Source organism: Apiospora marii (assembly GCF_038362585.1).
Source record: "Apiospora marii strain CBS 49790 chromosome Unknown utg000005l_segment0_segment0, whole genome shotgun sequence".
NCBI classification, from domain to species: domain Eukaryota; kingdom Fungi; phylum Ascomycota; class Sordariomycetes; order Amphisphaeriales; family Apiosporaceae; genus Apiospora; species Apiospora marii.
In genome coordinates this window covers 1,489,671-1,513,251 of record NW_027117377.1, presented here as the reverse complement: position 1 = coordinate 1,513,251, position 23,581 = coordinate 1,489,671, and the positions used below count along the sequence as shown (strand labels likewise).

Genomic DNA, 23,581 nt, shown 5'->3' with positions numbered 1-23,581 from the left:
CTTCGGGCAGAGCGAGATTCATCATCTCTGTGTTTACTCCCCTCTCCCCTCTCTGCCTGCTTCGCCGATGGCAGGCGACGACCCAAACAATTGCTTTGGCCGTCTATTCGAAATCCTACATGGGCAACTGTGCATATGCAGGGGAACAGGGGTGACAGGTCCCCCAGACGAACTGTGCTGCTTGGTAATATTCTCACCTCGTTCTCATCTAGGCAAGCCAACCGGCACTTGCGCAGGCCGAGAGTCGGGACACAGGCCGCTCTCTGTACGTGTGTACATACGTTACGTGCCGGGCACTCTCTGCCGGGTACCCAGGGCCCTGATTGATAGCAAGCGCAGGCCAATCCTGACAGCTTAGCCCATATCACGCCATGCCCAGGAAGGAAATGTAACGGCCGAAAGCAGTCGAGCAGAGGCGGTTACGCCAAGAAAGGCAGGGCTCATTCATTACCCAAAGATTTGGACAGGACCAGAGACAGGGGGGTTCCCGGCAACCTCATGGCAAAGTGTGGATAAGCAGTGGGAACCACCAGGCGCAGCACCAGGAATCACCAGACAGCCAAAGCGGTTTTGAAATTTTGTCACTAGTTCGAGTGCTCCGCAAGCCTCCACAACGACGTTATTTTTCAACCTGCTAGTGCCGGTCCCCAGGGAAGAGACCAGAGAAGAAGGAGCAACAGAGTGTCGATTGGATCGTGTTCCCGTCCCTCTGGCTCCTGCTGCTGGTACGGGAGAGGAGCTGGAAAGGGGAGGAGGGCTCTGAGGAGGGGACAAGTTGGCCTGCATGGCTAGTGGCACGGGCAGGCCGCTGAGGTTTCATTGTGGCTCTAACTAGGAACTGCGCAGTTCATAATCTGACATCAATATAGATCTCCCCAATGATACCCAACTCGGACGAGTAAAAGCAAGAGATGCGTTCAGGACCGGGCAGTCTCGCCCGGCAGAAGCCCGTTACACCCGTGCTGCGTGCCCTCATTTTAACGTCATGCCCAGATGCCCTGTCATATATCCCTTATGATATAGCCATGTTCCTCTCGGCGGGCAACCACTATCATCTGTGCCGTATGCAGACAGTATGCAAGGGAACCTATGCTTTCCCATGTTCAGCATAAGAAGCGGGGTCGGCTCTTCTGATGCATCATTTGTTATTTGTGAACATTACCAACGAGATATTATAGATTCACATTCTCGTATATCTCCACTTGTGCTGGGTTTATGTCGCCGCGCTCGGTGATCCAGGGTTCTGTTGAACCTGCATCTTGTCTCTCCAGGTTGCTGCTATATGTGAAAAATGATATTGAACACAGTCGTAAGACGGGCTGCCGCTGCCGAGGCACCGCCCGTTTCTCTGCTCCAGCGTCGTTATGCCAATCACCGATAACCATAATGCGATGGCTGTGCGAATCAAAATTGCCGATATGTTACCCTTGAGAACCTATTCGGGTAGGTAGCATTGCATCGGCCGGTCATTGCAGTGCAGCAGCTAGCTCGAGCCTACCTAGTTGATGTTTTAGGCCAGCCTGCCAAATGTGTCAGAACATGCAGAATATTAACGGTGGACGGCAGGACGGCGACGAACCTGTGGGAGTGTGGGAACAAAAACAAGAAACAACAACCCACTGCCTAACCCGCATCCTCGTTGCGAACTACTGCACACCGGACATACCTACATGTACGTACATACATATGCAGGTGAGGTGAAAACACCTGCAGATCAGATAAAACACGAGCGAGGGAAACGTCGATCTTTGCCCGTCTGCGTTTCAGGTAGCTGTAGTTGAGAAAATTTGGTCGTCCCCGTACATTTGGAGAGATTCGAGATTAGAGATTTCGCTCTCCAAGTCTCCTGAGGTCGCGATCCCAGGCGTTTGGCGTTCGGTCTTACGATGCTTGCCGACCGAGCCAGTACGAACCTGGCCCTCAACCCTGTGCCCTGTCTGCTCGGTCAATATGTGGATCGCGTCCTTGTTCGTAGTGGTCGAGAACTCCGCCCCTAGCACCCGCTAGTTCGTACTAGTCGCGGGTTGGAACTTCTACTACATACTTCTTCTATTCCCGCAGCCTGTCGTCTTCCCTGGCTTCTTCTACTGCCCTGTCGCCCAAGAAAAGATGCTTGCTCTTGTCCCAGAACCAAGAGCAACTCTTTTCAGAATGTCGGCAATCTAGTACGGCACAGGAGCGGCAGTTAAACTCTGCTGGCGGTGGTTCGTAAGGAGACATCTGCCGTCTCATCTTATTGCGTCCGGTCTTTTGTTTCCCACGTGGTAGCCAAGCCGGCCTGTCGCCTGTCTCCTTGTTAGCTAATCGTCTGACACCTGTCTGCGAGCTGTCCACGTCTCATGTTACAGGAGGGAAGATCCCTGGGTATTTAGTGCTATTCTTGACTTCCGATACCTACCTCACCTCCCATGAGCTGATCCAATTACTGTATGGCGATCTTAACTCGGGTTAGTCAATTGCTATGACTTTTGAATTGTAATGGGTAGATCAAAGTGAAGATGAAACAATGTTTACCTAATGGCGCCTCTGTCAAGTGAGGAAAAAGAAAGAGAGAACAAGTAATAGGAAAAGGAAAGTACTTGTGTCCATTCGCCAACTTAGGTATTTTGGCGATGTTTACGTCGATTGAACGTTGGGCCAACAGGACCGGGCCGCCGTTTCCCCTCTTTCTCTCTCTTTAACTTGGAACGATCTCTACGTCGTATGCATATCGCTAGAGCGACAGTCTGTTTCACAAGCATACAACTCTGCACAACAGCGAAGACCGACCGAGACTGACTGATCGGCTCTGCTCACTGTAACGGTTTTCGGCGCCCCACAACGCCAGACGGCAAGACTACTACTACTGCGACGGACTGTAACGGCGACGCGCGAGTGGGGTTGCCAGAAAATGAAGCCTCAACAACTGTCTACCGCCAAGCTTCTACGCCTCATTTGATTTGCGCCGCAATACATGGTCAACCTAGTCCCTGCCCAGGCACAGGCACAGGCACAGCAGTGTACCAACACAGGTGGGCATCTACGGAGCCACCTGCCGTGACAATCCCGCAATCCGATCTCGCCGCCTTCCGGGCCATGACTCGTGAGCAACACGACTCATGTTACCTGCGTCAATCAACAAGGCATCCAAGATACAAATATACGGGGCTTGAAACAATGTGGGCGAAATTAAATGGCACGATTGAGTTTATTGTTTGTATGGGTGTGTGTGATAGTTGGTATCAGAGGTATCATAATTACATCTATGTTGGTTGTTGCTGGCTGGTAAAAATGACTAAAATCTATGTACATGTTGTTCATTCTCGTCTGCTGCGTCCGGCAAGTCTCATGTTTGACAAGGGGTGACTAGGTACCGACATTCAGACAGACACTGATTGCTTGCCTCTCCTCTATTTCAGCTCGGCGAGCATGACATCAGCGGCCTTCTCGGCGACCATGTAGGTCGAGACGGCGGTGAAGGTACCCGGGATGCGGGGGTAGACGGAAGCATCGACGACACGCAGGCCCTGGACCTTGCGGACGCGGAAGGACGAGTCAAGGACGGCCATGGGGTCGTCGTCGGTGCCGATGGGGCAGGTGGACGAGGCGTGGTGGCCCCAGGTGATATCCTGGATCCACTGCTCGATGTCCTCCTGGGACTGGACATCGGGGCCGGGCATGACCTCGGTGACCTTGAGGGGCTGACGGTGGAAGGCGTCGCGGGCGAGGCCGACGGCCTCAACCATGGCCTGGAGATCCTTCTTGTACTCGCCGTTGCCCTCGGAGTAGTAGTGGTACATGATGTCGGGCATGTCGAGCGGGTCGGCGGAGCGCAGGGTGACGCCGCCGGCAGTGTTGCGCGGGTGCGACTTCAGGATAGCCCAGGTCCACCAGTCGTGCTCGCCGGTGGCGTTGACGCTGTAGTTGGGGAAGTAGCCACGGAAGTTGACGGGGCCGCCGAACACGAAGGTGTCCCAGTCGTTGTTGGGGGCGGTGCTGCTCCTGTGGTACATGGTGGCGGCGAGACCGTTGGAGGCGTAGACGCCCTGGTCGCCGAGGAGACCGGGGTTCTGGTACTTCTCGATGCAAGGGTCGTTCTCATCTCCCTGCCAGGTGCAGCCGCTGAAGGCGACCCAGTCATCGTCAGGGCGAGCCTGAACCGAGATCTCGTAGTGGTCCTGCAGGTTGGTGCCGACACCGGGCAGGTCGGCAATGAGGGGGATGTCGAACTTCTTCAGCTCCTCGGCCGGGCCGACACCGCTGAGCTTGAGAAGCTGGGGCGAGTTGTAGACACCACCGGCAACGACGACCTCGCGGGAAGCCTTGGCGGAACCGGGGACACCGGCCTTGGCGCTGCGGGAGAGAGGGCTGGCGCTGTAGAGATGGGCACCGTCGAGGAACTCAACACCGGTGGCACGGGGAGGGTTAACGCTCTCGTCGAAGGTGACCTTGGTGACGTGGCAGTTCATGCGGAGGTCCAGGGGGTACTTCTTGCTGCCGTCGGAGTTGACAGCGTTGACGGTGTCGAGAATAAACTCGCGCGAGCCGACACGGGTGTTGTCCTTGGTGGAGATGGGGATCTGGTAGTAGCCGGGCTCCTGGTCGCGCTTCTCGCCGTCGGCGTTGGCGTCACCGGCGAGCAGGGAGGCGATATCGAAGAGGGAGTGGGTCAGGTTGCCGAGAGCGAAGGCACCGCCGAACAGCATTTCCATGATGGCGGGGTCACCCAGGGGAATGGACAGGGGCGCGTGGCTGATTTGGTGCCAGCCTTCGTAACCGTGGCCTTGGGTGATGAGACCCGAGGTGTACTGGTTGTCCTCCATGCGCTCGAAGTAGGTGCGCATGTTGTCGGCGCTCCAGCTGTTGTCGCCGGTCATCTCGGCAATGTACTCGAAGTCAGACCGGTGAGGGTAGACGGCGATCAGGGCATTATGGGCGGTGCAGCCACCCAGGGTACCAGTACGGGGGTACAGAGTTCCCTTGATCGTGGCGCCCTCAGGGGGGTTGAGGCCCTGGTAGATGCCGCCATCGGGCAGGTCGTAGACGGTCTTGAAGTCGCGGGCTTGCTTGGCGTCGTCCTCGTAGTGGCGGACGTAGAAGTTCCAGGCAAGGTGCTCGTCCTCGGAGGACTTGGCGTTGAAGGCGGGGGTGGTGTAGTTGATGTTCTTGCCCTGGTCGTCACCGGCCTCGATAAGGAGGGTCTTGTGGCCGGCAATGGCCAGACGGGCGGCGAGGGGACCTCCACCGGCACCGCTACCAACGACGACGTATTCGTAGCCGTCGAGGTCGACTGCCGCGGCCATAGGCACGGCGGCAGCCATGAGGCTGATTAGCTTGTTGAACAACATGGTTGACACTAGAGAGCTCACTGGGAGGAAGTGGAGTTAGCAGGAGTCCATCCATCCATCTGCAACGATGTAATACGGCTGTCGCCGCGCAGGGATGTTCAGAGTGGTATACTTACGGAAAGAGTGACTGAGGTGAGGCTATTGCTCTAGATTAAAGGAGTGAGAGTGCCTTGACCAAGGTAAAGAGAAGCCAACTCGAGTTAAGCCAAGATGACATCCTCTATATATAATCGCGAATATGGTCGCATTGGCATCATCCTATCCGGCGCTTCTATACGCGCTTCCTCGGTATGTCGAGCCATCCAATCTCCTCGAGACCCATCCCCTGCATCCCTTCGAATTTCCATTGCCTCTCTTGCGCGGTCCAGGGGGGGACGCTCTTTGCCAGGAGACACTCCGCACGAGACCGCATCGGATGCCAGGCTCAAAGGGTGCTGGGTGCTGGGTGCTGGGTGCCTGCCCTACAGTACAGTGAGTGCCATGTGAGTACGTACTGCCAACTTCATGGGCACTGCTGCGCCTGGCAAGGAGCAGGGCTCCGAGCGCAGTGCAGGAATGAGGTTGCCGAGAGAGGCGACAGAATTCGCTTGGCTGCATTGATCAGACGACGCTCCAGGGCAGCTTGTCCCAAATCGGTCCAGTTTTCGCCATGGCGACCCGCCTCGGTACGGGGTATGTGAATTTGCGGAAACTGTCTACCGGTTACTAGTCCCTACTGAAGTCCCAACAGGGGAATTAGTTATGCGGACCTGGTGCCCCGTAGGGTTTGGCAGCGAAAAGACTGCACATCATTTGGCTTGCTTGCCTCCTTGCTTGTTAGTCGTGGCAGAAGTCGTGGTAGGCCAAATACTTGGTTACAGCAGGGGCTCTAAGAACTGCTGAATAAGTACAAGTCTCCAAGTGTAATAAAGAAAACATTGGTTGGCAGGCCCGGTTGAGATAAGATCTTCATGGTCCACCATCGCACGGCCCCCAAATAGTCTGTCAAAGGCCATCACGAACCACTCGAACTTCCCGGTTGTGCCTGCCCTCTGCCAGCAGTCATCCAGGTCAGATTGAGTGGCAACACGATCGTACATGCATCAATGTATCTAGCACCTCATCTCATCCAGGAGATCTGCTCTTCCCTACCTTCAAACAACCTGCTGACCTTCTTCCTGCGCATCTCGGCATTTGGACGGCAATTGGAATGTTCTCTACTTCATGCACTCTCGAGATATCCTGGTCGGAGCCACGCTCCGGTGCGACGGTGAACGGTCGCTAACGCAATGGATGCAGCTTGGTTCATGCTTTCCAAGAGAAGAAAAACGCTAACTACTGCTTACTGGGGCTCAGGGCTCAGGGGTCGAGACCAGTAGTTTAACCTTGCCCGTTTCCCGTTCCGGCAGTGGGGTTGCTACTGCCCGTTGAGATTGGGTAGAGGCCGACTAGTTGCTCTTTGGGAGACAACTCCGTCCTCCACATCCAGACAACATCGTCAAGTCCGCCAGACTGAGTTTCGCCCCTAGCTGACGAACCCCTGGCCGGGTCTTTACTAGAATAAAGATGTTCGGGATGTAATTACACGGTTCGTCATCAACAATGATGGACGAAAAGTGGAGGGATTCCCTGCACGGGTTTTACACTATGTACTTCTGCTACATACTATCTGCTGGCAGGCTGGGCCCGCGGCAGTGGAGGAAGGAAAAAGAGCGACGAGTACATAGGTATATGGAGGGGAAGACAGGGAGACAGGATCAATAGACTTGCATGGGGGCTGATCGCTTGGTTGTTTTAGTTCCGTGGCGTAACCCCCGCTGCGGAATTCTCGTCACCCTTGCTTGCGGTTCTTCATCAGTGCGCGCTGAGATTGCCAAGCGCATTAGGCGTGTCAGATAGGCTCCTTCTCAATAAGCGATAGCGTTTCTTTGGCGGTATAACACTACTAGCACCGCTACTAATTCAGCTCACAGACGTTGGAGCAAATACCCTGGGGGCCTGTCTAATTAACATACATAGCCCAACGGCTTTCCGTCGAGAGATATTCAACAAGACTTTCCGAGTTCGGGGTCGACAGTCCGAGATGTTGTGGTGAGTAGGTATCCGCCTGGAAACCCGCCTACTGAGTATCTTTGTTGAGTCGAATCTAGGAAAGTCACTGCTCGAAAGATAGAAAATTGCTGGCAGTGCGGGCCTTACCCAATCCGACAGCAATACAAGCACACGGTTGACGAAAGTCGTTCGACTATTCAGCTGTGCCGCATCCTCCCCTTGTTACGATCGAAACAGGCGGTGACAACATCATGGCTGATGGAGTCCATTTTGGTGGAAGGGGAAGCATATTGTCCCGGCAGTCCAATCTATTACTGCCAGTGTGCCATCGCTTCGGCCATCAACCGTCTTGGACGCTATATGTCCGAGTGTTAAGGGGTTCTCTGTTACCGAGCTGTCGGAGCAAGCGCCAATACATAGCTTGTGATATACACTGAGAAGAGAAAAAAAAAGTCTCGGCGATTTGATTACATAAGTTGATTTGCCGCGATGCTATGCTGCATTGACTTTCCTGACGAGAGGTCGTATCGTGGCCGGGTCTCGGCTCTTCGGGCAAGGCGACTGGACGGGCTGGTGGCCGTCCCATGGAGCGTCCTCTCCCTCTAGCCATACTTGATAGGGACGACAGTCCGGAGGAAATCCGACCATGGGTTTCGGAATGTCGGCTGACAGCGAGGCGGGGTGTATCTTCTTCCCCCCATCCTACCCGTAGATCCTGCTTCCCTCGACTTGCGATTGAGTTCTCCTTACGATTGGTCGGCTGCAAGGAGGAATTTGGTAGGGCATGATACCGATACCACCTTGTGCCTTGATTTGTGAGGCAGATCGAACGAGCTGAAAGGTCCGAGACACGGCGCATTTCTAGGACCTGCATACTACTACGGGCTACTACCTAAAGTATGCGTGTCAGGTACGCCAACCGTCTATATCGGTTAAGGTACGATGTTAAGGTAGCGTTGTAAATGGCTTGCCGAGCTGGCATCTTCTGCAGACCTCCGATGTCCCTTGCCAATGCATTGTGTGTACCTACCCTTGCTGCAGTCTACATAATATCGGCTGGAATATGACATGTGGCCTGTCAGAATCTTTCCTGCAGGTTTGACGTCTCCTTGGCACCGTCAAAGACTCTTCTAGAAAAGCTTGGTTTATGGCAGACGCCACAAAGCCACACGCCGTGTCGTAAGCCAAACATGACAAGACCTCGCTTGTGCGCATCAAACTGCCATACGGGCTGCCACGACCTCGTGTTGCCCACAAACATAAGCTATACATGTCAAATCTTGAACCATTGCTCTTATAGATATCTTTCCAAGAGCCAATGTCCGCACACGTGTTCTACGCATGTCGGTCTGGTTGGGCGTACACATGCAATGCGCTTTCCGACTGGCGTATCAAATTGACTACTCGAATCCCTAATAAGATACTTTATCCAAAGAAACAACGTCCGTAAGACTTCAGTAATTCAAAACGGAATCCGTACACATATTGTAGCATATGAACGTCGCTTCTTTACGGAAAATGTTTCAACCGTCATGGAAAAGCGTACGTACTCCCTGACGACTTCTCTTGGATTCGCCGAGTTGATTGTACATAGGTGCGGTATCGTGAACCTCGCCAGCAAGACTCCTGGGCCTATCACGAGCCCGGTAATACCGTCTTACGAACTCGTCGCCGGGCCTTGATCGTCGGGCTGTGTGTCGGGATTCCGCCTGGGCAAGAGTTATGTGTAGCACCAAAACTCGGCTGTACGTAGTTCCAACTTCCTATAAAGCACTCGACTACCGTAATTACCAGCGCCATGGTTCTCGCGATAGATTGGCACGATATACGCGGCCGGCCCTGGAGTTGGGATGCGTCGTCGTCACATGCGTATCATCCCGAGCTGCAATTGAGGTTCTCTCCACAGAGCTGATGCGTGGACATCTGTCCATCACAATTACGCCGGGGACTAGCGTAAGCTTGGATGCAGTTGACATTGATTTTCTTGAAAGAAGGAAGCTAGAAAGGGTCGAGAAGGGGGTTCGTACCAAGAAACCGACATTCTGAACCTGGGCGGCGCCCCACTGAGCACCACCAGAGGCTCCGGTTCTGAGTTGGCAGGGGTCTACGTCAACTCGCGAACCATGGGACTGCCAGCTATACTCTGGGTCGCTGACTGAAAGATTGTATAATCAATTCCATTTACACACTGGGACCTCCAATCTTCGGTAAGGAGACCCGAAAAAGCTGTCAATCCTCAGCCGCATTTTAGTAACGACTGGTTACGCCCTCACGCAATTGCCGTACCACAGTCAAGTTTGCTCTGGATAAACACAGGGGGAATTTGGGGGATAAGAGAGAAAGTCCTTTAAATTGTTCCCAGCCAGAAGGAAAAGATACCGTCATCATCTGCAAGACATCCATGTTCAACCCCAGTTGTTCCTGTTCCTCACCGATGGTTATCTTTTTGTCCTACCTGGTAATCTGTCGGACAAGCGACGAGATACTAATACACTGGAGGCTGATATCACCGCCGTCGTCGCCAAACCGCCAAACCGGAACCGCATTTGCACAAGAATCATCATTTTGGTGGAGTCCACTACATTAAATTAGCCAACCCTTTTGTGCTGTCGGCAGCGAAGTTATGTACAGTATCATTACCCCCCCTTACGTGACTATGCATCTTCATCATCGTCGTCGTCATCATCATCATCGCCCGCTCGCGACCAAGCACAGTCATATGTGAGTCCTGACCGTTGCTGTTGTCAAGTGACCGCCAGCTGGCATCCATTCACCAACTCCTTTTTCATGAGGAGGGCTCTCTCGTCGCCCCTCCCCGTGCTCCCCTTTCCGTCGACGCTTAGAAGGGGTTGTAGCCGAGGCAGTTGGCGTACTTGGAGGCGCAGAAGCTCATGTTGGCATCGGGGGCGACGCGGCAGTCGCCGTAGGCGGCCTCGCAGAAGCCGGTGCACTTGGCCTTCTCCGAGGCGCAGAAGCTCATGTTGGCGTCGGGGGCGTTCTTGCAGTCGCTCTCCTGCACCTCGCAGTCCTGCAGGGTCTTGACGTCGAGGCCGGAGCAGCCGACGTACTCGGCGGCGCAGAAGCTCATGTTGGCGTCGGGCGCGAAGGCGCAGACGGTCTGCGCCTGCAGGCACGCGCCCACGCACTCGGTCTGCGCGCTGTCGCACGCGATGATCTCGTCGTTGTTGCCGTTGGCGGCGGCCCGGCACGCAGTGTGGGTGGCGTTGCAGTCGGCGGCCGCCGAGGCGGTCGGGGCCGCAGCGGCGACGGCCGAGAGGATGGCGAGGACGACGGTGCTGGTGAACTGCATCTTGAAAGATTGGGGAGAGTGGTTGATGGTGGTTTTGTTGTGGGATATGGTGATTGAGTGTGATAGGATGGGTGTTTTCGTTCTGTGAAGGAATGCACTGGAGAACGAAGGAGACTATTCGGAAGGATGCCCAACGGTATTTAAGGTATGTTGGTGAAGGATGTCACACCGCTTGGCTTCGATCCTTCCTACGTCAACATGGCATGAAGTGGGCGTTGCGTGAATATCGTCAGTTGCGTTGCCGCGCCATTATTGCTGGGTGTTGCTATAGGCTCGATGTCATATTCCTCGTATCCGGCTGCCGGTAGGGTATAATGGTCACGCTGTATGTTGCGACCTCGATTCTCTCCACCAATGAGGTCTCACGATCTTGACCAGGCGTTGCCGGAAGCAGCAACGGATCGGCATATCGTCGCTAACGATATGGGGTAATCTTGGGAAACACGATGTAGCGTGCATCGGCGCCCCGGGCCAAATTCCTCAATTGAGCCCGATCCTACCTGTGCCGCACATGTGCGGGAAACGCGGCACGCTGAATGGCTGAGAATGGTCGGCTTCTCTCTAGCGGTTGGTGATGGACCAACCACCTCGCTTGAGATAGTCCCCGTATACCACTGAATCGCCTATTCGAGAACCCAGATGGCCAGGTCCAAGCGGTGGAATTCTGTATAGCAATGCACCTACAATCCACCATCGATGGAACGGGGCGGAATGATCGGGCGATGGCGAACCTTGCCGCTCCAGCGATGATGCCTGTGTATGAGAGCAACAACACCTCCCGTGACATTCCAATGCCCGACTGGTGCCATTTTCAGAACTGCCATCAGAGCATCGAGAGTCACTTTCAATGCGCCCTTTGCCCATTTTAGTAGTCTTATCAAGCGACGCAAAAGAGCATATTGCAACTGTCGTGATGAACCCAGGCTGTAGTGGGTGGAATCAATAACAAATACCTCTGCTCGGCATGGTAAAAAACCCCGATGAACAAGGGTCCCCCAAGCTCTGGAAATGATAGGCGTATTATTGAGGATAAATCGTACCTACAATCACTATAGCGACAACGGCCCCTACAATCTCCATAGCACATTCAAGCATGAAGATAATCGTTCAGTTCATCAAACAATAATGTCGGCACTGATCCGCCTCAAATAAGGATATGTGCTCTCATACATTTTCAAACAGACATCATCGCGTTTTCTGGTATCGACTATCACCGAGTGAAATCTGACATTGAGGATAGGAAAACAATTTGAGCCGCCGGTGAGAGTCCAGCCTGGCGATGATGTCAAAACTCGTATTCCAGGAGCATGTTGTGGTAGCGAAAGTCGTCTTTCCCTGAGCTATTTTACATTCTACTTCTAGCCACCCCTTTGCAGAAGAGACTTGGTCAGGGGCAATGGTACAGGAATGTTACGATCTGCATACACCTACAGCTATTCGTTCAATGCATTCGGCAAATCGTCCTGAGATGTGTAAAATGCCTCGGCAGAGCAGGTATATGCATGAGAGAAGACACGAGTTGTACATACCGACGCCATAAGCAAGTTCCCTACGATATCAAGCTTCACTGAATAGAGCACTGATGCTGTGGCATTGTACCAGAATATAATTGGAACTTTCAGTAACCCATTACCATCGTTGTTGTTGTTATTCAACGGATATGGTTACATGAAATGTGTGATGTACTAAGGACGTGATAGTCTGCTCGGCACATAAAGAATCTATATTCCATTGAAACGAATGCAAACGAGGCTACTTATATAATGATACCAATGAATGTGATATCACAGCTGGGTAACTACACAGGTATCAAGGTGGCAATTCTCGGTGACGTATGGGCTACCAGTGCGAATCCCCTTGTCAATAATATGTTATGTCACACTATTTTTAGAGATAAAGCTTCAGATTTGGGAGCGTAAATATTACCCATGGTTTGCTTCTGTCGTAAGGAAGTTCAATGGGTTGAGCTGTGTTCGTTAAGTAGCATCTCATCGTTCGCTTTTACTCATAAGACCAGCCACATAGTACAATACGTACAATACCTAGCCCGCAGGTAGTATGTGGGTTCGCTGGATGGGACCTGCTGAACACTCAGCCGAGCTCTATGTACCGATACGGGCTCATATAGGCCCTTACTGAAATCCCGATACAGAATCCTCTGGCCTGGGAGGTAGGGCTTTGGCCAAGGGGCACATAACCCCCTGACCAGCTGAGCCATCGACAGTACAGCTCGTACATCGTCTGTTACCCTGATATACGGCTGCAAATCTAAAGGACCGACGTCATATATACAGAAATTCCTAGACATGTTTTTGGTGATACTACAGGATTCAAGGGCGCGCAGGGGAGGGTAGCCCTGGCAACTAGGATTCCTCCTGTCTCACCCGTACACTCACGAATTCAAGAGACTCCAATCGCAACCTACAGAAGAGACAGAATATACACTAACATGTGAATATGTAATTGACATGACCTCCCCTAGCTCTAGATTGAACCCAGTCGGAGGACAGGAGAACTTGGCCATCTGTTTAAAGCCTACTCACCCAAAGCTTCAACTCAGCTACAGCCACCTCGGCCGAGACCTTGGGTGACCGTCTGCCTCCTGACACAAAAGAACGAGAACACTCCAAATGAGCTCACGCAAAGTCTGCCGCGGGAATTGCAGAAAGAACAAGGGTATATGACTAGTATATCAGTACATGAAGCATCAGCCCTGGCAAAGGGCGTCGTGCCGCCGATCTTCTTCCTCACTGAGCCTCTCCGCCCTTGCCGCTCCGCACCACGAAATACCTCCCAGCCGTCTCGCTCGCGCCCGCCAGCGCATCCCAGTCCTCGGCCTCGTTCCTCTGCCCTTCCTTCTTCATCTGCTGTTGATCCTGTTCCACCCGCCGGCGCCGCGGCCGCCGGCTGTGGCCCACGACGTCCTCGTTCGCGAGCGCTTCCTTGAGGGCCTCGAGCCCGATCGTCTGCTCCCGCCGGCCCCGCGCCGTCTCGTCGCGGATCGCCGCGAGCGGCGCCACGCCCGCCGTGTCGACGCCCTGGATCGAGCGCACGAAGTGGAGCTGCGTCCGCAGCGTCGTCAGGAGCGCGTCTTCCTCCTCGGGCGTCGCGGGGGGCGGCAGCGCCGAGAGCCGCAGGAGGTGGTGCAGGGTTTTGCTGGTGATCTCGTTGTCTTTGGTCGTCGTCTCGGATGTGAGAGAGTGTTGCGGCAGCAGTGACCGGACAGACCACGTGGGGTTGGAGAGGAGAGAGCGGATATCGGGATCGGAATCGTTGTTGGCGCTCTGACTGTTGCTGTGGTTCTGTCGCCTTTGCGCGAGGAGTGGTCTAGCCGTGGATATAATGCCATTTGTTCTTTTCGCTGACTGTGTAAACAGGCTCGAAGGGGCTCTGAGGCGTTGCCGTAACGCCTGGCGGCACTGGGCGCATATCGTGCTGTTCATGACTGTGTTGGAAGTGTCTTTTTACACTGCTGCTGCCTGCCCGATAAAGTTGAACCAGCGCGCAGACAGACAGAGCTAAACAAAGTAAACACGTATGGTGCTTGTATAGCTTCAAAGGGCTTGACAGTCAAGTATAAAGTTACTGGACTAAATGCGAAGCTGTAGGTGTTGCACTTGCAATCGTAGTAAAACGCAAGACAGCTGCAGGTGTTTTACTGACAAGTAGATCTCCTCCGACAATGCCGTATTTTTGGTGTAAGCTGCCCAACTGTGTACTTCAGGGTCGTTCTTGGCCGCTTGCAGGGGACGTTGAAGCTGAAGCGTCATAGCTCTGGTGGATTGTTTTAGGTCGCTTCAGTGGCTTGTCACCTCCATCATTCTACCAACATCAACCGACTACGCTTCACTACCAACCGCCGCGCAACGAAGTCCTACGCCGACCGACCCGGACGATTATACGCGATTACGCCCATCTACATATTTTACAGCCGAAAGAATATCCAACATGGCAGGAGATCCGCGAGCTCTGCTTCAGAAGGTCAGCATAACCCTGCCCCACCATATATGGGCACCCCGCCATCCGGAAAGCGATGCTGATGAATGGTGATACACACAGGCCGACAAGACGCTGGCCAGCGCATCCAGCGGCTTCAGTCTCTTCGGAGGCCGGGAGCAGAAGTACATGGATGCCGCCGAGCTCTACATCGAGGCCGCCAATGCCTTCCGGATGCAGAAGATGAGTACGTCGATCACCACCGCAGCAGCCGCAGTTAGCGCTATGTCGCCTTGCGCCCAACGCCGCCGTACGGGGTAGATGCTAATGAATACGTTCCCACGTTTTCTAGTGAGAGAAGCAGGACAGGCCTTCGAGAAGGCCGCGACGGTTCAGAGCCAGAACCTGAAGGAGCCCAGCGACGCCGCCAATGCCATGGTCGACGCCTTCAAGGTGTACAAGCAGGAGTCGCCCGAAGATGCCGTGCGCGTCCTCGAGTTCTCCATCCAGCAGTACTGCAAGACGGGCAACTTCCGCCGCGCGGCGCAGCACAAGGAGGCGATGGGCGAGGTTTTCGAGACGCAGCTGGCCGACACGAAGCGCGCGCTGGCCGCCTACGAAGAGGCGGCCGGGTGGTACGAGGGCGACAACGCCGCAGCCCTGGCGAACAAGCTCTGGCTTAAGGTGGCAGACATCGCCGCGCTCGACGCCGACTACTACAAGGCCATCGAGCAGTACGAGAAGGTGGCGGCCGCGTCGCTCAACAACAACCTCATGCGCTACAGCGTCAAGGACTACTTCCTCAAGGCCGGCATCTGCCACCTCGCTACCGGCGACATGGTCACCGCTAACCGCGCTCTCGAGAAGTACCGCGATATGGACCCCACGTTCCCCAGCAACCGCGAGCACCAGCTGCTCGTCGACCTGCTCGCCGCCATCGAGGCCGGCAACCAGGACGACTTCACCGATAAGCTGTTCCAGTACGACCGCATGTCGAAGCTGGACAAGTGGAAGACGACCCTGCTGGTACGCGTGAAGGAGTCGATTGTGGAGGCGGGCGAGGACTTCTCGTAGACCAGAGTCTAGGGAAAGCGGATGTTGATTTGGGACTGGTGCTAAAGCCAAGGCGTTTTTCTGGGTTGAATTCAGGCATGACTATGTATGCAAGTAAGCCGAGAAAGCATGGGGAAGACACGGGTGTTCATGTTGTATACTCACTGTGGTGGAATACGATAGAATACAAGACTGTTTGGTAGCTGGCATTTCCTGATGGCCACCGGGGCGAACGGTGTGTTACTAATTCATCCCAGTCCTTGTGGTATTATATCATCTCTAGCGTATTTATCCCATGCAGTCCTGGAGTACCCTACTTAATATTCCAACGTCCCAGGCCCCTATCCCTTATTTTGTGTCTGCGTATTGAGACAGTATTACTTCCTTCAGGTTATGGCTACCCCCAATCATATATAATATCGCACGGTTATTCATAACGAGTGACCTTTGCTCGCAGGTAATGCATCGTGTCTTCCTTCCTTCCAAAGTATTGGTGCATTTGGCAAGCCTCTTGAGGTCTACCGAACATTAGGTACGAACACTGCAATCCCGCCTCAGCTAGCAAGCCCCCCAAAGTGATGGTTTGCTGCCTTAGGAGAGCGTTTATAAACCGGGCTTCAAAATCGGAGGTTTCAGTCCTGATGCTAGATTATTATGTGTTGTGACACCTATATGAGCTGGAACCCTGAAAGCTGGGTACATATGTAATATTAGTTGAGAATCGAGGCTTGACGCCCGAAGGTAAAGGGGTATATACATCAATAAAGGCTCGGAAGTTACTATGAGACCTTTGATAGCTTGGGTATATGGACATAGATGCACGGCTAGAATATAAAATATATTTCATGCAGTCAGGCAATTGATACCTCACACAATTTCTTCTACTACTACTTACAAGACAAGGGACAACAAGGAAACCACAATTGTGGTACCCAGCATCCTGGATCTGCTGAGAGCATATGTGTTTCGACATCCAAATAGGTAGCCTATGTAGGTACCATCCACATTTCAATGATCCAATGAATGGGTTCAAGGCAGCAACTGGTAACATCAAGTCCTCTAATGATTTACGATAGGACGATCCACTTGGGCACATGCGCCAAGCGCAACTTATCAGTAGATGGTAGCCACCTGCAAAAGATTTAGCTTATCGATAGCGCACCAAGCCGGGGTGGTGGGGCTTATCGTAACTTTTTTCTATTTTTTGTGGTAAAGAGCTCTCAGTTCAACATTGCCGCCGACATTGGGCAAAGAAAGATTGTTGCTGTTTTAGACAAAATGGCGACTTTGGAGGAGAAGCTGGACAAGATCCGGTCACCCAACCTTCAAAGCCAAAAGCAGACTGTCGTCATCCTGACCGCCGTCGAAGAAACGCTCCAGGAGCAGAACACCCCGCGGACCCCTACAGGATACTTCGCTGCCCTTCTCGCCCTCCTCAACCAGTCGATCGCGAATGGCGAGATCAACAGGGAATTCACACCAGCCGTCATCTACCTTCTGGATGTCATAACTCCATATGCGCCCCAACCGCTCCTTCGGTCCAAGTTCACCCAGATCCTTCAGCTCCTCGCCCCAGTTCTGCTTCTTGCCGATGCTGAGGCGGCGCTGCTGAAGTCGTCCGTCGGCTGCCTCGAGTCTTTGTTGCTCGCTCAAGATTCGGCAGCATGGAAGCTTGCCACAAACGAGATCAGCCCCCGCCGGGCAGTCGCCGGGCTCCTGAACCTGTCGCTTGACCACCGCCCGAAGCTACGGAAGCGAGCGCAAGAAGCCCTGAAGAAGGTCCTTCAAAACCCTCCGCCCAGCCCTTCTCTCGATCATCCTGCTGCCGACTTGTGCGCCGAGACTGCCATGCGGAGCTTGACAGAGCAGGCAAACAAGGCAGCTATCTCTAAAAAGCAGAAGAAGGATGCCGAAAACGACCCTGCCCTGATCCACGCTCTGCAACTGATCAAGACTATTACATCAGGCAGTGGCGGATGGCCGAGCAAGAACATCGAGGCTCTGTGTGAGCTCCTACTGAGCATAGCGAAGAGTGGAAACGAGCACATGACCATGGCTGTCTTCGACATTTTCGAGATGATCTTTGCCGGTATGGCCGCTGACGAAACCGCTTCTGCTAAACTCCCCCGACTCCTCGAGATCATCTCCGAAATGCGCCCTTCGGCAAACGACACTCAGCTTCTGCCTCCTTGGATTGCTATTCTTTCGCGAGGCTACGAAGTTGCCGCTCAGCTGGAACCGGAAGACACATTCCAGAAACTGCCCGAGCTCTTCGAGATGGTTTCGTCATTCTTAGAGTCTTCGTCGCATAACATCAGAGTCTCCGCATCGGAATGTCTCATCGCATTCGTTGCCACCTGTATCCCTAACCAGGTCATCCTCGAGCCGTCTATCTTTGACGAAAAGATATTGGAGAAAATCGCCAAGAATACCGAGGAGCTACTGAGCGTCAAGTACCAGGCTGCTTGGATGGAGACTTTCAAGGTGTTTGGTGCCATGTACGACTCTCTGCGGTGGCGGGCAAACCCGATGCTCTTGAACCTCGCTAAGTCTGTCGGTGAGATCCGTGGCAACGATTCGTTCATGGGCAAGAAGGAAGCGGACGAGGTCCTTGGAAAGGCTATCAGAGCCATGGGCCCGGAAGCTGTTCTCAATGTGCTGCCTCTCAACCTCCTAAAGCCTGTCAAGGGGCAGCCAGGTCGAGCTTGGCTCCTGCCAACTCTGCGCGACTACACAAGCAACACCAACCTTCAACACTTCAAGACCGAGTTCATTCCCTTGAGCGAAACCATGTTCCAGAAAGTACTTGACCACGGTGACGCGCCAAAGACCATGGAAACCAAGATCTACGAAACGCTGGTGCAACAGACGTGGTCTATTCTCCCCGGATACTGCGATTTGCCACTGGATCTGACGGTAGCCTTTGACAAGGAATTCGCCGAGATGCTGGCCAACCTGTTGTACCAGCAGGTTGATTTGCGTTTGGATGTCTGCCGGGCACTGAGGGCCCTGGTTGAATCTAACCAGGCAATCACGGCGATTGAGGAGGAGGAGGAGGACATGATCCTCCAGAGCCGAGTCTCAAAGGCGGATGCTCAGAAGAACCTGACCTATCTCGGCACCTTCGCTAGCAACTTACTGGCGGTCATGTTCAACGTGTACAGCCAGACTCTGCCCCAATCGAGAGGCCCCATTCTACAAACCATCAATGCTTACTTGAGCATCACCCCTGAGAATGAGCTTGTCGAAACGTTTGACCGTGTCAGCGAAATGCTAGCAAATGCTCTGACCGAAGCCACCAAGGAGCAAGAGGTTGCCGCCTCGTCTGTCTTGGCAGCCCGGGCTGACAAGAAGAAGAAGGAACAAGGACCTTCGACAAGTCAAACGCTGATGGATCTTGTTATTACGATGTCTACATACCTGCCACGCCAGAGCTTCGCTGCTCTCTTCAACATCGCATCTCTCATTATCATTAGAGACGACGATCCTCAGCTGCAAAAGAAGGCCTACAAGCTGATCCCGCGCTTGGCAGACTCCGAGAACGGACAGATTGCGCTCAACGAACGGTTCGACGAGCTGCAAGGGCTTCTGTTATCCAGTGCTGAGAAATGCTCCGTGCCTGCCCGAAGAGAACGACTTGCTGCAATTACCTGCATGATCCCGTTCATCCCTGACAGTTCATTGCATTTCATCCCAGCGGTTCTGTCCGAGGTTGTGATCTGCTGCCGAGAGAACAACGAACGAGCAAGAACTTCTGCATTTGAGCTCCTTGTCATCATGGGCGAGAAGCTCGAGGAATCCAAGGGCAAGCCGATTCAGAACAACAAGATTCCGAACATGCCGAGCGATGCTGCCCCGTCCAAGGCCAGTATCGAAGAATACTTCACCATGGTCAGTGCTGGTCTGGCAGGTAGCACTCCGCACATGATTTCCGCCTCCATCACTGCCATCACTCGTATCTTATACGAATTCCGCCAGTCGCTCAGCAACGAATTGCTTAATGACCTGGTGCAAACCATGGATCTCTTCTTGACTTCCAGCAACAGAGAGATCGTCAGGAGTGTTCTTGGATTCGTCAAGGTCTGCGTCATCAGCCTCCCCACAGAAATGATGCTTCCGAGGTTGGCTACCATGGTTCCGAACCTGCTAGTCTGGTCGCATGGCCACAAGAGCCACTTCAGGGTGAAGGTCAAGCATATCTTGGAACGTATGGTGCGACGCTTTGGTGTAGATGTCATCAACAAGCACTGCCCTGAGGAAGATCGCAAGTTGATCAACAACATTCGCAAGTCCAAGGAGCGCAGCAAGCGGAAGAAGGATGCCGCCAAGGGCGAGGGCGAGGACGAGGACGAGGAGCAGACCAATGGAAAGAAGAAGAACAGATTCGAGAGCGAATATGACGAGGCTCTGTATTCCAGTGACGATTCCGAGGCCGAGGATGAGTCTGACGACGACATGGGTGGTGCCTCATCCAGGAAGGGGAAGAAGGGCGGCAACACCTACATCATGGAAGATGAAGATGAGCCCCTTGATCTCTTGGATAAAAGGGCACTGGCCAGCATATCGTCTACGAAGCCCGTCAAGATGCGCCAAGCCGGCAGGACCAAGGCAAAGACCGATATGGACGGCAAGCTTATCCTGGGACAAGACAGTGATGAGGACGACGCCATGGTTATCGACACGCCGTCTCACGGTGGCGGCGATAGCGGCGTTGGTGCTTATGTTGCGGCTCTCCGCGGCAAAGACATTGGTGTCCGTGGCCAGCGTGGCCGCCTCAAGTTCAGCAACCGTCGTGGCAATGACGATGATGAGATGGACGTGGACGATGAGGAAGTCGCTACCATCCGAAAGACAGTCAACAGGGGCCGCGGCGATTCCCGAGGTGGCCCTCGAGGAGGTGGTGGTTTCCGAGGCAGAGGAGGCGGTGACTCCCGGGGAGGTGGCCGAGGCGGCGGCTTCCGGGGAGGGCGGGGAGGCGACTCCCGGGGTGGCCGAGGCGGAGGTGACTTCCGGGGAGGCAGGGGCGGCATTTCCCCTGGTGGCCGACGCGCTCTTGGCGAAGACAAGAGGCATGGCCCTTCTACCCGCGGCGGTGGCAAGGTGGGAAAGCCTGACTTCCAGCGACGGGGTGGACGCAGGTAATGCGCACAAGGTTATGGCCATGTTGAGTTGTTGATACCCATAGTCTACGGCTTGCCCGAGTTTTGGGGCGCCTTGTTAGATATCCCTCCCTATCGACGTAACTTGGGTGCCTGGGGTTATTTATATTCATGCACCTTCCATATAGATCGTCGTTCTCTCTCTACCTTTCCGGGTCTACAAGGCTATTTGCTTGGACCCCCCCTTTCATTGTACGGCGTACGGGTATGGCAAAAAGGATACGAGATGAAAAGAAACAAAAAGTTTATGAAGTTCGAACAAAATGGAATTTAGTGATCCACATGCTGATGTTAATTATGTATGTACTGTACGTGAACGACGGGCATGGTCTTCTTTCCAACCAGAGAACTCCTGAACTCCTCAAAATAGTACATTGCGTAATCGATTTCCCCCCTTAGGACTTGCTTAGCCCGTATCGTCTCAATGCTTCTTGCTGTCTCCGGGACTTTGGCGCTTTGCTCCGCTCGCGTTGCGTCGTCTATTTGAACTTGCTGTAGATGACAGCGAAAATGAGTAGAACCAAAATGGTGATGATAGCAATCGTGATTATCCGATTTGTAGCCATCCTGCGAAGTTGTTTGTCAGCAAAACTTTCCTTCTCTCTGTTCGTTTGGGGTATAAGGGCCAAAGTCCATTACCTACGCGCCATGCCGCGCAGCGTCTTGACGCTGCGGTCGACGTAGCCCTCGCTCTCGTGGAGCATGGCGCCCGTGTGGGAGATGCGCTCGCGCTGGACGTGGAGGTCGGCGAGGGTGGCGGCGCCGATGCCCTCGGTCTCGTTGGCGAGGGCCTGCGAGTTGCGCAGGCGCTGGGTGCTGCGGTCGAGGCGGTCGGTACCGCTCAGCAGCTGCTGGCGCTGCTCGGCCTGGGCGTCCGAGGCGCCGCCCGGGTTGTCCGTGTAGCGCGACCCGAAGAGGGCGGCCCGGTCGTCGGCCAGGGACCGCAGCTTGCGCCGGTACTTGTCCACGTCCGTCTCGAAGTTGCGGAAGCGCTGGTTGATCTTGGTGCGCGAGGCCGAGGGGATGTTGGCTTTTTCGAGGCGCATGGCTCCTAGCTGTTGGCGTGGGGAGCAATAGTTAGTAAATGACATCCTCTGATTCCTGCTCTCTCTTTCTATCATGCGGGTGGCGCGCAAAAGTGTTCTTGATGGTATTGCTGGGGGTGGTGATGGTTGGTGCCACCGTATGTATGCATGTGATTATGTCCGTACCAATTCATCGGCTTCCTCCAGCGCTCGCTCTCCTTGGTTGATGGCGGCCTTGCGCGGCTCGCCGCTCAGCTCGGGGATCTGGTCCAGCTTTTGCGTCAGGTCGGCCTGGACGAGCTTGAACTCGGCCTCGTAGCTGCTGAACAGCTCGGAGCCGGCGTCGGTGTCGAGGGGGTTGGCCATGATGGGCGACGGCTGGCTGCTGCTGCGCGGGCAAGTCCGTCTCGATTCGTTTTCGGATTTCAAGGGATCGATCGGGAGCGAGGGGTTGTATCCGTCGTTTATCGTCGCCGAAAGTCAAGAATTTTCGCAGCAGGAAATAGGAAATAGGAAAATTCCAACGGTCTATATTGTTGCCTGGGGGTTGGAGTCGTTGTTACTAGTTGGCGCAATGGTTTGTCATGTGTCGTTGGCGATGAATGATGTACTACTAGCCTAGGTTACTTCAGTAGGACGGACATTTGGTAAGCAGAAAGAGAGGCTTAATCGCATACAGCATCATCTAATTCTGCCCGACTTATGAATAATATGCACTACATGCCAGCGGAGTGGCAGACATATACTCGACTTTGTGCATAACGACTGAACCCGCTGCTTACATTGAAGCCGACTCCACATGGTTGATGCAAGTTCCTGACCCAACAAGGACTGCCTCAGTCAACATTGGGCCTAGCCTCTTCCATTTCCCCAGCCACCATCCGGTTTGAGGCGGACAGCAGAGGACCATAAGCCAGCCACGTGCCCCACCATTGTACGGTCCGTAGTAGAAAACTCGAACTCGCTGGCGGGCTTCTTGGAATTTCTCTTTCTTTTCCTCTCCAGAAAGTTTACCCCCGGTTGCAGAAATAATAGGCTTCTTGTCCGATTCTCACGGACATGAAGTTGAAAATAGCCGGGCAGACAAAATGGAGCTTCTAAGAATTGAATATTAGGTGACTTTTGCCGCCTGTGAGTATTCGACTCCGTTGAGTGCCGACATTTCTTGAATATCTGATGAATCGTAATGTGTGAGAGAACCACTTTGCATTTGCCAGCAGAGTTAGCATGCCGTAGCCGTGTTTCTGCATGATGAGAAGAGATGCGCCGGGTGCGGCGGCAGCAACGTGTAGATTGCAAACGTGCCTTTCCTTCTACATATGTTTGATGCAATTCTGCCTGATCTGCGATGCGTCGTACAGGCTTCAATGCTCCCGAGATACCAAACGAAGCCCCCCTTTCTCATTGGATTGTGCAAATTATGGGGTGGCACCGAATCGGGAAGAGAGGCTTGTGCTACCCATCTCTCGGATTGGTGGTCATGATGTGTTGAGTTGACCATTGACCGTTCCGCCAACGTTATTTATTCTTATCTGTGGATTTTACGACGGCGTTCAAGTTGAAACATAGGAGATGGGCGGCTGTGGAATTCACATGCTTATTAGTAGCAGCAACTGAATGATCGTCGTCCGAGCGCCTGGGCAGTGCCCGACCCGCGAAAAGGAGGTCACTGGGTCCGACAATGGGTACTACTTGCCTGTTTCATTCCAGCCGGGAGCTCCTTCTGAAGCTAAGCAAGCA

The 23,581-nt window shown here is 53.8% G+C and overlaps 6 protein-coding genes across 6 annotated transcripts; 2 read left to right on the top strand and 4 right to left on the bottom strand.

The window, feature by feature from the left end:
• Positions 1–3,389: 3,389 nt before the first annotated feature.
• PG985_008365 (uncharacterized protein) lies at positions 3,390–5,327 on the bottom strand (the record flags this gene model as incomplete). Its single annotated transcript, XM_066828133.1, has 1 exon — positions 3,390–5,327. The coding sequence occupies one exon, from the start codon at positions 5,325–5,327 to the stop codon at positions 3,390–3,392; it is 1,938 nt and encodes a 645-aa protein (XP_066683045.1).
• Positions 5,328–10,197: 4,870 nt separating this feature from the next.
• PG985_008364 (uncharacterized protein) lies at positions 10,198–10,668 on the bottom strand (the record flags this gene model as incomplete). The annotated part of the gene is made up of 1 exon (XM_066828132.1): positions 10,198–10,668. The coding sequence occupies one exon, from the start codon at positions 10,666–10,668 to the stop codon at positions 10,198–10,200; it is 471 nt and encodes a 156-aa protein (XP_066683044.1).
• A 2,747-nt stretch (positions 10,669–13,415) lies between these two features.
• PG985_008363 (uncharacterized protein) lies at positions 13,416–14,111 on the bottom strand (the record flags this gene model as incomplete). The annotated part of the gene is made up of 1 exon (XM_066828131.1): positions 13,416–14,111. The coding sequence occupies one exon, from the start codon at positions 14,109–14,111 to the stop codon at positions 13,416–13,418; it is 696 nt and encodes a 231-aa protein (XP_066683043.1).
• A 505-nt stretch (positions 14,112–14,616) lies between these two features.
• Positions 14,617–15,678, top strand: PG985_008362 (alpha-soluble NSF attachment protein; the record flags this gene model as incomplete). The annotated part of the gene is made up of 3 exons (XM_066828130.1): positions 14,617–14,649; positions 14,728–14,851; positions 14,957–15,678. The coding sequence occupies 3 exons, from the start codon at positions 14,617–14,619 to the stop codon at positions 15,676–15,678; spliced, it is 879 nt and encodes a 292-aa protein (XP_066683042.1).
• A 1,257-nt stretch (positions 15,679–16,935) lies between these two features.
• PG985_008361 (uncharacterized protein) lies at positions 16,936–20,799 on the top strand (the record flags this gene model as incomplete). Its single annotated transcript, XM_066828129.1, has 1 exon — positions 16,936–20,799. The coding sequence occupies one exon, from the start codon at positions 16,936–16,938 to the stop codon at positions 20,797–20,799; it is 3,864 nt and encodes a 1,287-aa protein (XP_066683041.1).
• Positions 20,800–21,295: 496 nt separating this feature from the next.
• Positions 21,296–22,207, bottom strand: PG985_008360 (vesicle transport V-SNARE protein; the record flags this gene model as incomplete). The annotated part of the gene is made up of 3 exons (XM_066828128.1): positions 21,296–21,383; positions 21,456–21,871; positions 22,028–22,207. The coding sequence occupies 3 exons, from the start codon at positions 22,205–22,207 to the stop codon at positions 21,296–21,298; spliced, it is 684 nt and encodes a 227-aa protein (XP_066683040.1).
• Between the last annotated feature and the right edge of the window lie 1,374 nt (positions 22,208–23,581).